Here is a 16989-nt window from a genome sequence, read left to right as displayed (position 1 = left end):
TAGAGATGACTTAAAAATTTTTTAAAAATCTTGAAAGAAAGGAAACAGCAATGTTTATTGTTCAGAGCATTCACTATGCCTACTTGCTTTCGAAAGTCATCTGGAGAATCCACCTGGGTCTTTGGGGGTTACTTGGTTACTCCAAAGACACCCACCAGACCAGACAGGACACACAGGCACGAAGCCGTAATGGGAGAGCCTGCCTCGGAAATGAAGCCATCTATTACCAGGGTCTCTGCCACCAAGCACCACTCAGTCCCCATGTCACCCTCTGCTTCAGGCTCGCTCCCCTAGGGGGTGAGCAACGACCAGCGCCATCTGGGGCCTGGGAAAAGTTTTAACAACCTAAAGACGTAAAAACATATTTCACCTTCATTGTAAAAAGAATCTTCAAAACTACTACACTTAGTGACGGGCTCCTGACAGCCTTCATTTCCTTCTAGTTATGAAAGAAATACCCATCATGGAAAACGTGGGGAATCCAGAAAAGCCCCAAACAGGATATAAAAACCACTTATAATCCCACCATTACTTTTTCAAAAATTTATAAAGTGAAAATTTTCCCGCCCCTTGGTCTACCTCCATCCCCAAGAGGCACCTGTCACCTGCAGTTTGGGGCGCGTGCCCCAGAGACTTCTGCTTCTAGACACACAAGTAGCTTAGGGTTTTAAGAACAATTACTGTATTTTGTTTTCCAAAATTACGCTGTAGAGATTGTTCTGCAATTTGTGTTTTTGCTGAATAAATACACTTTGGGTATTTTTCTGTGTCCGTGCCTATTTTTAACTGCTGCATCCTATTCCAATATGTGGATGTACTTCAACTTTCTAAATTGCTCCAGTCCGTACCAATACACACATCCATAGAGGTCTCCAGCTTTTTGAAACTATAGACATGGCAGACTCCTGGTGTCTCGAATTCTATAATCAGAGGGTGGGGAGGAGGACTGACAAAGGTACACAAGGCAGTCTACGTACCAGCGTTCATTTCTTTACATTTCTGCTTGAGCTCCAGAGGCGTCAGGCGGTACTGGTCCAGCCCGTCATTCCACCTTATTCTCTCCAGCACCTGCAGGTCTCCACCCACCAGCCAATCCCCACTTTCCATCACCATCTAGAAAGACCATGAGTAAAGTTGTTGGAGATGAGTGTCGACTTCTAGTTTATCTGAAAACCATTTTCTCCTAGACCAAACTTGGTTTAATCCTGAAGAACCGCCTTCCATTCTTAAGCATTTGTAACACAGTATTTCTCAAACTTTTTGGTCTCTCAACCCTTTTATACTTTTCTTTTTTTTGAAAGAGAGAGAGAGCAGGGGAGAGGCAGAGGGAGAGAAAGAATCTCAAGCAGACTTCACACGCCCAGCGCTGAGCAGGGAGTCCGGCTTGGGGCTCAATCCCACGACCCTGAGATCATGACCTGAGCTGAAATCAAGAGTCGATGCTCAACTGAGCCACCCAAGCACCCCATCATCAAGAACATTCTTAACTGAAGCCGGCCCTGTTTTTACTGCAAGTGCTTGGTGTTGAGGGGACCACCCCAGTTGAGCCAGGCATCTTGAGTCCAAGGGGCCAGAAGTTCCGCCCACGTTGCTCTGGCACGGGCAGTACAAATATCAGCCCAGTGAAGACAGCACAGGATGTCTCAGCATTACGAAGGCAGTTTTGAGACTGGGGTTCTGTGGAAAGGTCTCGGGACCCCCAGTGTTCTGCGAGCCACTCTCTGAGAACCACCGCCAGCACATCCCTAATACAGCCTGATGTGTCTTAGACTGTTTTCAGTAAGGACCCAAAATAGAGAAGCTGGGGGAAATCAGGCAAGTTGTTTTCTACCGGTTCATTATTGCTGAGCACAGTTTCTAAGGAAACTCTGGAAAGAAGCATCCTTTGTTACCTCTAATTTGAAAACAAAAGAAAATGTCCAAAGAGCAGCAATATGTTGCCAAATCCACATCCAAGGCTAAGCACAGACTAAGTAGCTAAAACCTTATTTTTCTCAAATAATCTTTGACAAGGGCACCAGGACCACTCGATGGGGCAAGAAGTCTCTTTGGCAAACAGTGTTGAGAAAACTGGATATCCACATACAAAGAGAGTTAGAGCCTTATTTTATACTCTGTAAAAAAATTCACTCAAAATGGATTAAAACCTAAATGTGAAATCTAAAACTATAAGATTCTTAAAAAAAAACCACAGAGGTTACTGTTAACACCCTCACTTGTCAATACCCAGTCTCTGTTGAAGTGACTTCCGGGGACAGTGAGGAACAGAAAATGCACACCTTGACAAGGAACCACACGCTTCCTCTCCCAGCCTGTCTTTTGGGGTGGAGCACACAGCCGGGGAGGCAGCCCTATTTCTGGGCAGGGGCTGAGTGAGGGGAGTCTGGGGGGGGTGTGGGTGGAGCTCAGCCATCCGGCCTGGGGCGCCCTCCTGGTACAGGACAAGGCCAAGCAGAGAAGGAAAGAGGGTTCATGGCAGGTCGAGAGCCAACTCTTCACACAGCACCATGTTCTGGTGGAGAATTTAAATTTGAACCTGACCTTCTGGGTTATTCTTAACGTAGAAGGACAGAACATAGTTTATCTAAGAGTTTGTTAGTTCGATAGGTAACTTTTAAATATGGTATGTGGGCTTTCATTTGCCCTGGGCCCCACAAACGTGAGGGGTGAGCCTGGCGGGAAGGGTGGTTACAGCAACAGAAAGGAAAAACACGGCTGTGTGGGATGGAGGGAGGAAAATCACTTACTAAGAATACTGTCAAATCCCCGTACCTGTGCATTTGCTTTCTCCTCCTTGCCCAGAGTTGGGCGATGGATAAAATGTGGACACTTACCCCAAATCCCTAGGAGTGCAGTAACTCATGCTGGACGCTAGGGGTCCACCCTATATTGTTCTGTTGGTGAAGGCGCCATCTCTCCAGTTTGGTTCACAACTCAGCCTAAAAAATGTGTCTATCTGATGAGCAATGCTGAACTATGCTTCTGGCATTTCTGAGATGGGGAGAAGCAAAGGGCATTTCTCTCCCCAAGATGGCCCAACTGTCCCCAGAACGTAGCTCTCGCTACCAGGAAGGGAGGTTCCGTGGCTCTGCCCCATTTCCCAGGCTTTGTGGCCTAAGGGCCCCCAGCTCCTTTTGCGCCTCCTGCTAAAGGCAGGCGGGGGGACACTGCTGGAGAGTCTGCAGACCTGGGCGCACGGACAGAAATGAGGGGACGGGCTTTCGGAGAGTCGAAGGAAGTGTGAGAGGGCATCCGCGCTTGGAATCACAGGCAACAGCAATGCAGAAAGGAGGAGCAGGTGAGCTCGGACCCTAGCACGAAGACAAGGCGGCTGCTCTGAGGAGCCCCACAGACACAGCCTGGGGAGGGGGCGGGGTGCATGGGCTGGAGCGGGGAGGTACACTCGTCACAATGGAAAGGGGACAGGGAGGGGGCAAGAAACCAGGAGGAAGTGAGAAATGGCAGGTGTTCGGGAAAACAGGGTCACAACGAAAGGGTTCAGAGATGAGGCTCAAGAGGCAGAAAACTGAGGCGGTCCCCGTGGAGAACGTCCCTTCATCTCTGTGCTGTCCGGTAGAAAGGACAGGACTTCATGCCTCGTTTGCAGACGAGAGAAGCGGCAGCGCTCAAGGACGCACAGGCACTGCCAGATGCCAGGACACCGCGCCCAAGACCCCCCAAGCCAGGCTGCTTCTCCCACTGCACCTGCTGCCTCCCCTGAGCTCTGCCTGCAGGGTGAGCCCGGCCCAATAAGACAGCCCTTCATCTCCTGAGCTGGCAGAAGGCTGAGCAGGTGACAAAACTGGAAGAGCTGGGGCCGCACAAGGGCAAAGTCTGGGAGCATAAAGGCGGCACACCCCGTCACGCGGGTCACGGGGAGGAAGGAGGAACGGGGTGGCAGCCTGGGGAGGTGGCAGGGGTGGGAGGAACAGTGTCTGGGTTGAGGGACCAGCATGTGCAGGAGCAGGAGAGGACAACACGCTGGCCCGCTCTGGAGCATGACCAGCCAGGGATGGGTCGGGCAGGACGCACCAGCTGCAGGACGGACAAGGCCGAGCCGGAGTCAGGCAGGACACGGCAGGGGGAACGGATGCCCTGGCCCAAGGTGGAACAGAAAAGTGCCCAACGTCAAGCCAGCCGTGGGGAGGGGGTGGATCGCCAGGACCCAGCAGCTGAACCAACACGGGAGGAGGAAGACGCCCAGGATTTGGCCACAGCCAGATGGGGGTGAGGTGCTTGCAGGTGGAGCCAGCCCGGAAAGAGCCCCGAATACTTCTCTAACGCCAGGATCCCAACCTTCACAGATTCACAAGGAGCGCTCGGCGCCAACCCCCAGAACTGACCCAGCCAAGTACTCCCAGGGCCACTGGAAACGCAACAAGGCCCACGCCACTTTTGGAAGGGGTTACTTTGGGGGGGGAAAAAAACACCTTTAAGTGTAAATTTCCCTGTAAATTTCAAGGTGCTAAAAAAGGGGCAGTGAAAAGTCCCTTCCCTGTAAACGGTGTGTGTGGTGCGTCCGGCAAACACGCGTCACACTCTGGGTGTGGTGTGTATGCTGAGTGCCTTCCTCTGTCAGGTTAACCATGGCCCATTTCTCGCCTTTAGCTCACTGGGAATGTTTGCAGAGTCCCTCTGACGACCTCATGGGACAGTCACTGACCAGATGACCAAGACCACGAGTCACAGCACCACGTTCCCTGGCTTCTAAGAAATTCTGAGCTCCACTGCCAACAAGATGAAGTAATTCTCGAGAGCTTCCTCAGGTGTTTCTTTTAGGACTACCACAGTGGATGTGGACAGCAGGCCCCAAGAGGGGACACCTCTGGTACAGGGAGTTGCAGGGTCACTCTTCTCTCTCCGGGTCACTGACGGAAGATCAGAACCCATCACGAGACCATGAGGACCAGGGAGTAGATGAAACAGAGGCAGGATCAAGATGCTCATCTACAAGGTGGATGATTGTGTCCATCAAATGAGAAGCTGCTTTGCTCATTCACTTCTTGTGTTTAGAGGCCTTGAAAAAGTCCCTCCTCCCTTGCAACATGTCACAACTGAAACAAACGGAACCAAACCAACGTCCGCCCAACCGATTCCAGTAGGCTCATTCAAACATCTTTTGTAGGGGCACGGGACTGGAAGAGATCCTGGGGTTATTTTGAGTCTGGCCCCTCCTTTTATACAGCTTTTTAAAATTTCAACCCAAATGCTCTCATCCTGGGCAAGGGATGGCTTTTGCATTCAATCTCACATACTTTCCTTTATGGGAAACGGACCACACCCAGCAATTCCATGAGACTCTCCACCCCCACCAAGCAGAAGTTGTGAAGGAATCTGAGGAGGTTTAGCCTATTTTGCCTTTAGGCGGGATATACTCAAAACGATCCTAATCAGATGAACGCATTTTTCAATCTTAAAATATCCACTGATGACAATGTGCTCTTTCCCTCTGGAGACTCTAACGCCATCTGCTCTGCACTGATTTTTGTTTACTAAGAGGATGTCACTGACCACGAGGCACGCACTCCGAGTCTCTCTCCAGTGGTCGGTTGGACCCACTCTGGATAAGGAATGCGCTTCCCGTGAATTTCCAAGATGGAGAGTGCCACAAGCTCTAGCTATGGCTCTGATTTCTGTCCTTTACTCAAGATGCCAGACTCAATTATCTACCCAGTCCAGTTGTTTCCCATTTAGCGGAGGGAGCCAGCCATCACAGCATCTGAGGACTCACTGAATCATTCAGAGCAGCCCCCGAACACAAAAGACACTTCTCTGTCCCTATCTAAAGATCTCCGAAGGCACAGCCTGCAAGACCTGCCCTAGAAATGCATTCCTCAGGCGGTGCCTGGGGGACTCAGTTGGTGAAGGGTCTGACTCGACTTCAGCCAGGTCATGATCTCAGGGTCACGGAATCAAGCTGCTCGTCTTCGGGCTCCACGCTCAGCACAGAGTCCGCTTGAGTTTCTCTCCTTTTAGCCTCTGCCCCTCCCCCTGCTCATGCGCGCGCGCGCTCTCTCTCTCTCATAAATTGATTTTAAAAAAAGAAATGCATTCCTCTATCTGACCCTGGTGTTTCTTTTAAGTCCTTCATGAAGGAATAAAAAGGAATGATTTTTGTCCTAAACTGAAGATCAAGAAAGCCCTTCCAAAGGTCTTGCTACTTACTTTGATATGGGGGTGTTTTGCACACATTGTCCCCCACACACGGGAACAACGCTCCTCCTTTCTATGTTCGTAGAATTCAGGGTCTCGTAAGATAGCCACTCTCCGTCCACCATGTGTCAGGACAAACTCACTGCGCCCCTCCAGCCGTGTCTTATCGTCCGCAGAGACAGGCAGTACAATGGGGATGCTCATGTTGATCACTCCGTCTATAGAAAGAACCACGTGATGAGTGAGTATGGGATGCAAGGTGTGCCGTCCTTGAAGGATGACTCAAATGTGCACAATGTCCATCCAAACATCTCCTGCAAAGGCCAGGAAGGCCTAAATCCAACATGGTTGTGTTGGCTGCAACCAATTTCCTGAGAGTCTACGATGAGAAGCCCTCGAGAGGCTTCTCAATACCAGAGATGGGGCATTTGTGAAAAGTGGGCTGAGTTTCAAATCACGGAGGTGGCTTCAGTGAGTGATCTAATCTGGGGGATGAGAAGGGGGCATCTCCCTTTGAGTTCCCTTTTGAAAGCTTGGTCCTGACCTCAACATACCAGAGAGTTTAAAATCTTTAAAAACCCAATTACACACAATGAAGGTTGGCCAAACAAAAGCCTCTAGTCTTTCTTGGAAACAAACCTTGTGGCAAATCTCTTATATTATCTATTTAGGCTCTAATTGTGGTACCAACACACTGAATTGAAAAAAAAAAAAAATCAGGGCGCTTGGGTGGCTCAGTTGATTAAGCGACTGCCTTAGGCTCAGGTCATGATCCCAGGGTCCTGGGATCGAGTCCCACATCGGGCTCCCGGCTCAGCGGGGAGCCTGCTTCTCCCTCTGACCCTCTCCTCTCTCATGCTGTTTCTCTCTCGCTCGCTCGCTCTCAAATAAATAAATAAAATCTTTAAAAAAAAAAAATCAGACAATTAACATTAAGGGGTAGGACCCCAAAGAAGGAGTCCTCCTGATGTCTGTTTCCTGTGGTCCGGGCATGGCATCACCTTTAAATGGTATTGAAAAGACTTCTCTGGGATCACAGCCCTTGCTAGCTCAACTGCAGTTGAGAACCATCAGTCAAAAAACACGGACGAGGTAAAACCATAGAAAGTGGATTTATAGAGCTCATGCACTTTGGAGAGTGAGCTCCTCTCCCCTTTATGCTAAGTGTCTTACTTTAAAGGGAATTTAAGTAAACTGGCATTCTGGTTTCTCAGGATACAACACAACAAACTGGAGGGTATGGGATGTGCTGTTCAGAGAATTTCTCATCCCATCTTCAGCTGCAACACATGCCTAGGACCAGCTTGATCTCAAAGGAAGAGGCAAGAGAATTACTTAAAAGCTGACCTAGAAACTGTGAGGGCTCATTTTATGTGTCTACTTGGCCAGGCTGCAGTGCCCAGATATTCAGTCAAACATTGTTCTAGAGGTTTCTCTGAAGGTATTTTTAAGATGAGATGAACATTTAAGACAGTAGACTTGGGGTAGAGAGTGTCCTCCATAAGGTGATAGGCCTCATAGACTCAGTTGAAGGACTCAACAGAAGACTGACTTTCCAGGAAGAAGAGGGAGCTCCGCTCACAGACTTTGAACTTGAGCTACAAGTCTTCCCTGGGTCTCTGGCCTGCCAGTCTACCCTGTGGATCTTGGACTTGCCAAGGCTCTGCAACTGTGTGAGCCAATTCCTTAAAATCAATCTCTCCCTCTGTTTCTCTGGAGAACCCTAATAAAGAAATCAAAAGTAAAGTCATGGGGGGCTCCTCCTGTGTGGGGCCAACAACCCCTCAGGGCACCATTACGTTAGAGCTCAGCTCAATAACTGGCAATAACTAGTGACGATGATGTCACTTTGTAAAGCTTGTGTTTAACACATTTTTAGAAGTGAATATGAAGTTATTTGGGGTTTCTTAGAAGGACATTTTTTAAATGTTTTCTAGAGAAAATGGTTAAAAGATGTAGTTATTTTTCAGTTTGGGGCTTCAAAGATTACAGTTGGGCTTTCTGGAAACATGTAATTTCTTAATGAGGCCAGATAATGTAAAAGAAATGAGCCAGCTGTGTCCCCCCCCTTCTGTGGGGGCACCTGACATCCACCAACTATGTCCGTCTCTCTACTATAGTCACACATGAGAAAACAGGGCATGCCGTCAGCGTACAACACTGAACAAGATTAGGGAGATCTGGGGGGATTCCCAAGGTCAAGACTCAGAAAGGAACCAGAGCACGTGAATAAGGAAAACAGTCAACTCCATAGGAAACAAATGCGGTTATTTATGGATTTGAGGAAATGTCCCACAAATTAATGAAGTCTTTTAAACCTAACCTTCAAAATCCAACATTTGGAATGCCTCTGATGGGGTTAAAGATCTGAGATCGGAGTCAGCTATGAAACCCATCTCCGGGCATATCACTTTGCAACTTCTACATACTCTCCAAAGTTACTAGAGTGTAAAGAATGTCACAGGATAGAGATAGCAACTGCAGGGGACAAAGAAATCCTGTCTGTCAAAATCCTCTGACCCCCCACCCCCACCCCGCCCCGCCGCCAGTGCCCCGGGTAGCCCTTGTAAACCACAAGTAAGCTATCTGCACAGGAAGTCATGGATTCAAGTGACTCCTTTGTTTCAAAGCTCAGGCATTCTGTGGGCTCAGTTCACCTCTGGGCTCAGTTTCCCCACTTGAGAGATGGGATAATGAATAATCCGTACCTCCCTGGGTTGCTGGGGGTGGGGGCATACCGTACAGCCCTTTATCATTGGAGGTGTGTCATCCAAGATCATGAAACCCACCCCGCAGTCTAGGCTAGCCAAGTGGAACGTCTTCAAGGGTGCTGATGATCTGACTAGAAACCATGTGTTCTGTGGGTTACTGACCACACTGCTCACAGTGACCCGACCAAAATCAAGTAAACCAAAACACAAACCAACACCATTTTCCTGTGGCAGTTGCCTCCTTTGGTCCACTAGGTTCCTGCCCGAGGTAGCCTCGCACCCATGTTCCTCTTGGCCTTGAGGGAAACCCTGCCCTGGGGAAACAGCCCTTCCTGATGGGTGGTCGAGAGCCAATCTTGGGGGGGGGGGGCAGTGGGGAGGAAGACGAGTTCCACTGAGTAATGATGCCAACCGACCGCATCTACCCGGAGCTACAACTCCACACAGGATAAGCACTCAACTCTTCCACTATGGGAACTCATCCGACAGGGTCACGTTCTGCTGAGGCATCCTCCATGGCTTTCAGCACCAACTTGGGCTTTCAGCCTTTCCCACTGTGTGCCGCAGCTCTGGGGAGATCTCTCCTACAGCGGGCTGCCTCACTTTGCAAAAGAGCGTGGTGTGCTGAGTCCACGGTTAGTCTAACACACAACTTTTGCATAGGACTCTTCCTAAGCAAAAATGAAATCACTATTGCTTAACTAGGCTTTTTTTTTTTAGTTGCAGGACTAGAATTCAGTGATTCATCACTTACATACAACACCCCGTGCCCACCATAACAAGTGCCCCCCTTAAGGCCCATCCCCCATCCAGCCCATCCCCCACCCACCTCCCTCCAGCAACCCTCAGTTTGTTCTCTATCATCAAGAGTCTCTTATGGTTTGCCTCTTTTTTCCCCCCGTGTTCATCTGTTTTGTTGCTTAAATTCCACATTTGAGTGAAATCCTATGGTAATTGTCTTTCTTTGACTTCTTTCAATTAGCGTTATACTCTCTAGATCCATGCACATCATTGCAAATGGCAAGATCTCATTCTTTTTTATGGCTGAGTAATATTCCATTATATATGATGTGGTATACACCACATCTTCTTTAGCCGTTCATCAGTCATTGGACACTTGGGCTGTTTCCATAGTTTGGCTATTGCAGATAATGCCGCTTGAAACATCGGGGTGCATGTGCCCCTTTGAATCCGTATTTTTGTATTCTTTGGGTAAATACCTAATAGTGCAATTGCTGGATCATAGGGTAGTTCTATTTTTAACTTTATGAGGAACCTCCATACTGTTCCAAAGTGGTTGCACCAGTTTGCATTCCCACCAACAGTGCACGAGGGCTCCCCTTTCTCTACACCCTCGCCAACACCCGTCGTTTCTTGGGGTGTTGATTTTAGCCATTCTGACATGTGTGAGGTGGTATCTCATCATGGCTTTGAGCTTAACTAGGCTTTTTAAAGGGAAAACAACAATGATGAAAAAAACACCAAGATAAATGATAGCTTCACAGTTTTACCTTTCCATTCTGGTAGAACGCAGAAGTTTACAGTCATAACAACGTGTATAGTTATTCTCAGTTCTATAACTATCAAATCACCATAGCTTGAAATTAAATTCATGCATAATCATACCACAAAATACAATCATGCACAATCCAACCAGGTGCATCCATTTAAATTGCATCTAAAATCGATTTATCCCTTGATTAAAAATGTTTCATAAATGCAGTAGAAAAAAATTCTAGATTCGTGAACTAAATGAGGACCAGTAGAAGTAATTAGCGGAAAGGATCACAATTTTTTTAAACCTCAGGGACAAAATGTACAACAATAATTTAGAAACAAGTTTACTTTTGTCAGCCAAATAGGACATTATAAACAACAGCTGCATCTGATCCAGAAAAATCCTGTTACTTGGACTGTGATCAACAGAAGAATGTAGCATTATTATTCTATTATAACTGATTGGATCATGAACTGTTAATTCCAACTGGATCATTTGGATTTTTTTAATTATGTTCTTAACCATTTCTAATTAATGTAACTATCTAATTGTAATAATTTAACTACTTGGAAAGTTGAAATACATACCAGGAAGGACCATGCCTAGAAAAATACAAACACAATTAAGAAACATGTTTTCAGCTTTCCACCAAAATAATCTTAAAGCAACAATGTCAAGGAACAGGTTCCTATTACAAAACGTCACACATATATAAATATACTGTGCTCTTTGCTACTGCTCTAAAGAATATATAACAGCGGGTGCCTGGGTGGCTCAGTTGGTTAAGCGACTGCCTTCGGCTCAGGTCATGATCCTGGAGTCCCAGGATCGAGTCCCGCATCGGGCTCCCTGCTCGGCGAGGAGCCTGCTTCTCTCTCTAACCCTCCCCCCTCTCATGTACTCTCTCTCTCTCTCATTCTCGCTCTCTCAAATAAATAAATAAATAAATAATCTTTAAAGAATATATAACAGCAAAAGGCTTCTGAGACCAGAATTTGTACTGAATGATGTTCAGTGCAATCCAGAAGCATTACTCAGATGATTAACTGTTTTGAAATAATTGTAACACATGTCAGCAGCACCTCCAGCTTCAGCAAAAAGTTGTCTCTTACACAAATATGTGATGTTATAACTATTGTCCAATGGTTCCAAACCAGGCTCTGCTAGGTGTAATAGCAAACTGCTCTAGAACATTCTAGAATCCCAGATGTTTAGAGGACACGAAAGTCTACCTAGCAGAACAAGGACAAGAACTACAGCCAGGATAACTTGGATGTGAAGCCAGGCTTCAGGTGAGTTACTTAACCTTTCCAATACTTATTTCCTCATATGAGCAAAATATCTTCACAGTAGTGTTACTGGATTAAATGTGATATCCTGTGTCAAATGCTGGGGTCAGAACACATTAGGTGCCGGATAAATGCTGGTGGTACCTATGGAAAGCCCTCAAGCCCCCCTTGGCAACTCAGAGCTGTGAAGGACTTGTCATCAAATGGTCAAGTCTCATGAGTCTCACGCCACGTCGTGACTCTCCTTGGAAGCCACCAGTCAAGAACATGAGCTTGAGGTTCCATTTTTTAATTAGGTGAGATATTTATGACTGGAGGGTCTCTGACAACCTCCAAACTACATATCCAGTGAAAAATAAAGTGATATAATAAACCAATGAAAGTAGAACCTTGAATGATAGAGGGAGTAACTCCTGTTGTGTAATCATCAGAAACACTTCAAAAAAAAAAATTTTTTTTTTTTTTTTTGCTTTTGGACTGAGCAGACCGAGTTTTTTTGTTTGTTTCTTTGCTTTGTTTTGCTTTTTAATTTAAGGGGAAATGTGAACTTTTGAGAAAATTAAAACCAACCAAGTATGTTTGGGAGACATGGTCCAAATTAAAAAATATATATATTGCCTGCAGAATGCAGGTGATCAAGAGATGTGCAATTGTTTGATGGCAGATGACAGTGGCTACATGTCTGTGGCTCCAGAAATTTCAGATTTTCAGTCAGTGGTGACTCATGACTTTCATGAACTGATTAAAATTAAATGGTATCCATATGAATGAGATCTTGTTCGACCTTCTGAGATACACATATATCACTTTTTGGAATTTAACTGTGTCTACACAGCCCAAAAGCCATCAAGGGGAGCTCTCCCCGGAGATTCATGGTATGGTAAGTGGCTTCCTCCTGACATGCTCAGGGCTGCTCTCCAGGTGGGAGGGAGGCCAAGCCCACCCCTTACACAGCAGCAGCTCCATTTTCATCTGCTATATATACTGCATCAGAGTTCACGGACATACAAATGATCTGGCTTAAAAAAAAAAAAAGGCTAAGGGGCGCCTGGGGGGCTCAGTCGGTTGAGCGTCTGACTCTTGGTTTCAGCTCAGGTCATGATCTCAGGGTCATGGGATCGACTCCCTTGTGGGGCTCCTTGCTCAGCGGGGAGTACAGCCCCTGCCCATTCACTCCAGCCACACTGGATAATATAAGAGATTTGCCAATGTTGTTACAAGGTTCGTTTCCAAGAAAGTCCGCTTAAGCTTCTCCCGCCCTCTCCCTCTCCCCCTCCCCCCTGCGCTCTCTCTCTCAATAAATAAATAAAATCTGGGCGCCTGGGTGGCTCAGTCGTTAAGCGCCTGCCTTCGGCTCAGGTCATGATCCCAGGGTCCTGGGATCGAGCCCCGCATTGGGCTCCCTGCTCAGCGGGAAGCCTGCTTCTCCCTCTCCCACTCCCCCTGCTTGTGTTCCTGCTCTCGCTGTCTCTCTCTTTGTCAGATAAATAAAATCTTTAAAAAAAAATTAAATAAATAAATAAATAAATAAAATCTTAAAAAAAAAAAAAAAAGGCTTGACAACCACTGATATGGGGAGAAGAACCACTGTACTAGGGTTCAGGAAACAGGCTGTACTATCTGTCCCCGAAAGCTCATATCTGTCTTCATTACCACTCTATCTCCAGCTGCTAGAACAAACCTTGGCATATGAGGACTCTCGATAAATATTTGTTGGCTGACGGATGAACATCTTATCTGTGCTACTTCCAGACTGATGTAACTATGGGGGAGCCACAGAGTCCCTTCAAGACCTTGACGTCTTTTCATTGTATGGGGGGAGGGTGTTAATATAGGGAACATTTACTACTGGACCAGTTGTTCCTTAAACTTCCCTCATCCCCATGGGGTAGGGCCTGGTATTAGCAGCCCCATTTTACATATGAGGGAACTGAGGCCCCCAGAGTTAAGTAATGTGCCCCAGGTTCATAGCAGATCACTAGCCCATGAACCCAGTTCGGCTCCACAGCTCACACTGTGCCCCACTATGGTATTTTACCTCTACTTAGAGGTGGGCAGCACATTATATCCCTGGTATCTGTTTCTATCACTGGATTTACATAGGAGTCGAGGAAGCTTCTAGAAGGTGGGGGGGACCTCTGAATCCTCACTACAACGGGGGCTGCAGAGTCGTGTCCGGTGGACTGTGGTGGACTCTGGGGTAGACCAGCAGAAAATCCCCAGAGGGGAAAAGGATCCTTGTATGGGGTCCCAGAGACAGGCCCTGTAGGCTGGGAGGGTTCCAGAAGCAGCATGACGTGTGGTCCTAACCCCCGCTGGTGGAGCCACCCCAGCAACCGCAGGAGAAGAAAGGCCCGGGTTCAGCTCACAGGGTTGTTTTGTCCAGTTCCCTGACGCTGTGGGATTCAAGCAACTGCTGGAGAGTCCTCAGCTGAGGTTCTCACAGAGCAGGGGGACGTCTGCCTTCCCACTTGAGAGAGAGTCTGTGAGCTGCCACAGGCCTATGGGGCCCAAGGACAGTGTGGCTGGAGTGAATGGGCAGGGGCTGCACCTCCGTGGGTGCAGAGCGCCACGTGCATCCACGCGGCAAGAGGCCCATGGCCGTGGGCCTGACTCGGAGGCACGGGAAACACCCCCTTGAGAACTCCCACAAGCGGCTGGGTGTGGGTTTCTGGAAGAACTGGGATGTCTGCATGAGCAGGCAGGAATGGGGAGCTAGCGGGAGTCCAGTATTAATGGGGGAGTGACCCCCCCTCAGCTCCGTGCCTCTGGGCTTCGGGGGCAGACACGTGGGGGGCCTGGGCAGGGAGGCCTGTACCAAAAGCTTTGTCCGCCCCGTGGTAGCGAGGCCCAAATAAGAACAAGAAAATCGATGTGTTTTACAAACTGCAGAACACCATAAAATGAAATCGAAAGGGTGTAGAGGAAGGGGGCGAGATATGCCTAAACGATCCGGATAGATTATTACGGCATTCGCTGTCCTGCATCTTTATGGATCACAGACTCCTTTAAGAATCTATCAAAAGCTAAGAACTCTCAACCCAGCAAAACGCCCCTTCTCCCTTCCATAAACTACAAAGGATTTCTGCCTGCTCTAGGATGGTTTTTGTCCCCCCACCCTGAAGTCCTAGACCGCAGGTGAAGCACCCCAACTTCTTCCACAAGCACACCCAGCGCCCCTGGCACTTTCCTTTATGGAGTGAGTCCTCGTCACAGGTGACAGCGCTGTGTCTCTAACAGAGCCCTCACTTCCCATGTGGTTCACTCATCTTTTAACCACAGCTCTGGCTGGGATGCTCAGGGTCAACCTCTTGTCCGTGGCTGGCCGCGGCGTCCAGTGACATTTACTTAACAGCCTGTGTCCCGTCCGTGTCAGAATTAAGACATCAAAGGAAGTGTCAGCCTCCCTAGTACAGATGTGCTGACCTTCTAACTTCTATCGGAACGGCCGCCAGGAGAGCAGCCTGGTAGAGAAAGCACTGGGCCAGAAGGCAGGAGATTCTGGTCTCTGGTCTTGGACCAGTGGTATGAACTCGGGCGAAGCACTGAGACTGGGATCAGCTCCCTCATCTCTAAAGGGGGGTGACCATAGTTGCCTGGTCAAAGCGAATCACGCCTAAGAAAATGCCTTGCAGATGGGCAAGTGCTGTACAGATATGGTTATTATTGCTAAGGCAAGCCATACGGAAACCAATTATATTTTGGAATGTTATTTTATCTCCCCAGGTAGAGTCACAAGCCCAGGCCATGAACATCTTTTCCCAAGAAAGACTATCTGCCTTGATCTTTCTTCCTAAAAGGTCTGAAGCCCTGCTCGGTGTCACAGACTCGGTGTGTCGTCATCCCCACCCCCACCCCTGCCCCGACCCAGGTCTCCCCACTAGCAGCCATTCCTCAGGGGCTTGAAACAGACAAGTTCCATTTGACAAGCTCAGGCCCTTCTGGGAAGGAAATGATCACAGAAGGGGCCGGAAGTTTTCTGAATAACACATGCTTCCGATCTGGACCAGATCAGCTCTCTCAAGGACCAGATCAGCTCTCTCAAGTCATTCAGCCTGTGCCCAGAGGGCGGACTTAGCGCTGCCCCAGGAGGATTCGGAGGATGCAGCCAGCCTCCTGTAGCGCATGGAAGGGCATGAAGAGAGGCACTTCAGCATCCAGTGGCCCAGCAGCCCTGGGGGTGAGAGGGCCCTGCAAGTCAGCACCGTGCGCTAAGTTTACCCCCACTGCCCCATGATGGTCCCAGCAGCCGGCAACAGGGCCCCCAATCGCCCTCTACTCTGAGTATCCAGGCAAGTGGAGCAAAACAGACTTAATCTTCTCTTGGCTTTTGCATGCAAGTAAAACCTTCGATTTTCAGTTCCTTACTTTCAAATAGTCAGTAATCCTTTGAGGATACCCCCCCAAAAAAATCCTAAAAATGGAATTTATACATAATAGAATTAGACACACCATAAATCATCTAAATATCTCCAGAGTGAGAGGTATGAACCAAGAACTAATACCAAGAATGAACACTTCTTGTTCCTGTGAAGATTTTGGAGGACAATTTTTTTTCTTTAACAATGAAGAGTAAGAAACAAAAGCGCATACCGTCCAGCAGGGTATCAAAGTGTATGGCCTGCAAGTATTCCTTCTCTCGCATGAAACCTTTGAGGGGAGTGGCCCAGCCTTCGCTCAAAACTTGGACCCACTGAAGATCCAGCTGCAAAACACAAAAGCAGGTGAACATTTCCATAAGCTGTTTCCCAGCCATCTGTCCCCAGGGCAGGTCTTTCTCATTGGCTGGCAGAGGAATGAAGGCAGAACCTTTCATGTGTTAAGTGTTCCATTTTGATGCCAACCACGCGCGATTAAGGGGCCAGATAAGCTTGAGCTAGAACTTTCCTACCGGAGAGTGGTGATCTAAAAATTGAGGTGCAGAGAGCCTCATGATGGGCAACTGTGTTAACATCTGCTGTTCATGCTTTCCTTTTTTTTTCCCCCTACAAAAATTCTGGTCGGGCTACATATTTTCACCAAATGTACTAGGTAGTTGACTGAAATTGGCAAATCATTGACTCGAAAAGTCCAAAATTCTTAGCATGATACTGAAAGCCCTTCAAGCTCTGGCCCTTCGGGCTGATGGAGAGATTTCCTACCTCCTCCCAGGCCTCTCCTCCTCCCCACCTGAAATTCCTATTCATCCTTTAAACCCCCGAAGCATGGGTCACGGCTCTGCTGACCTTTCCTGCCATCCCTACGACCAAAACAATGCTTAGATTATTTGAAGATTTTTTGTTCCTTGCAGCCCATTTTGTTATTGGAACTATCATTCCACACTGTAATTATAATTATG

The 16989-nt window shown here is 47.8% G+C and overlaps 1 protein-coding gene across 1 annotated transcript in view; it reads right to left on the bottom strand.

Annotated features, from left to right (window-relative positions):
* PAPSS2 (3'-phosphoadenosine 5'-phosphosulfate synthase 2) overlaps nt 1-16989 on the bottom strand; it is a 69107-nt gene that overhangs the window by 3932 nt on the left and 48186 nt on the right. Inside the window, exons 7-9 of the mRNA XM_045877721.3 lie at nt 16245-16356; nt 6166-6371; nt 978-1113 (exon numbers count right to left, since the gene is read on the bottom strand). Coding sequence (XP_045733677.2) covers nt 978-1113; nt 6166-6371; nt 16245-16356 — 454 coding nt within the window. The remainder of the gene's footprint in view (nt 1-977; nt 1114-6165; nt 6372-16244; nt 16357-16989) is intronic.

This window comes from Mirounga angustirostris, unplaced genomic scaffold, assembly GCF_029215605.1.
Source record: "Mirounga angustirostris isolate CCGP_5_RB_7025 unplaced genomic scaffold, mMirAng1.0.hap1 SCAF_6, whole genome shotgun sequence".
NCBI lineage: Eukaryota > Metazoa > Chordata > Mammalia > Carnivora > Phocidae > Mirounga > Mirounga angustirostris.
This window is presented reverse-complemented; position numbering and strand designations above follow the sequence as displayed.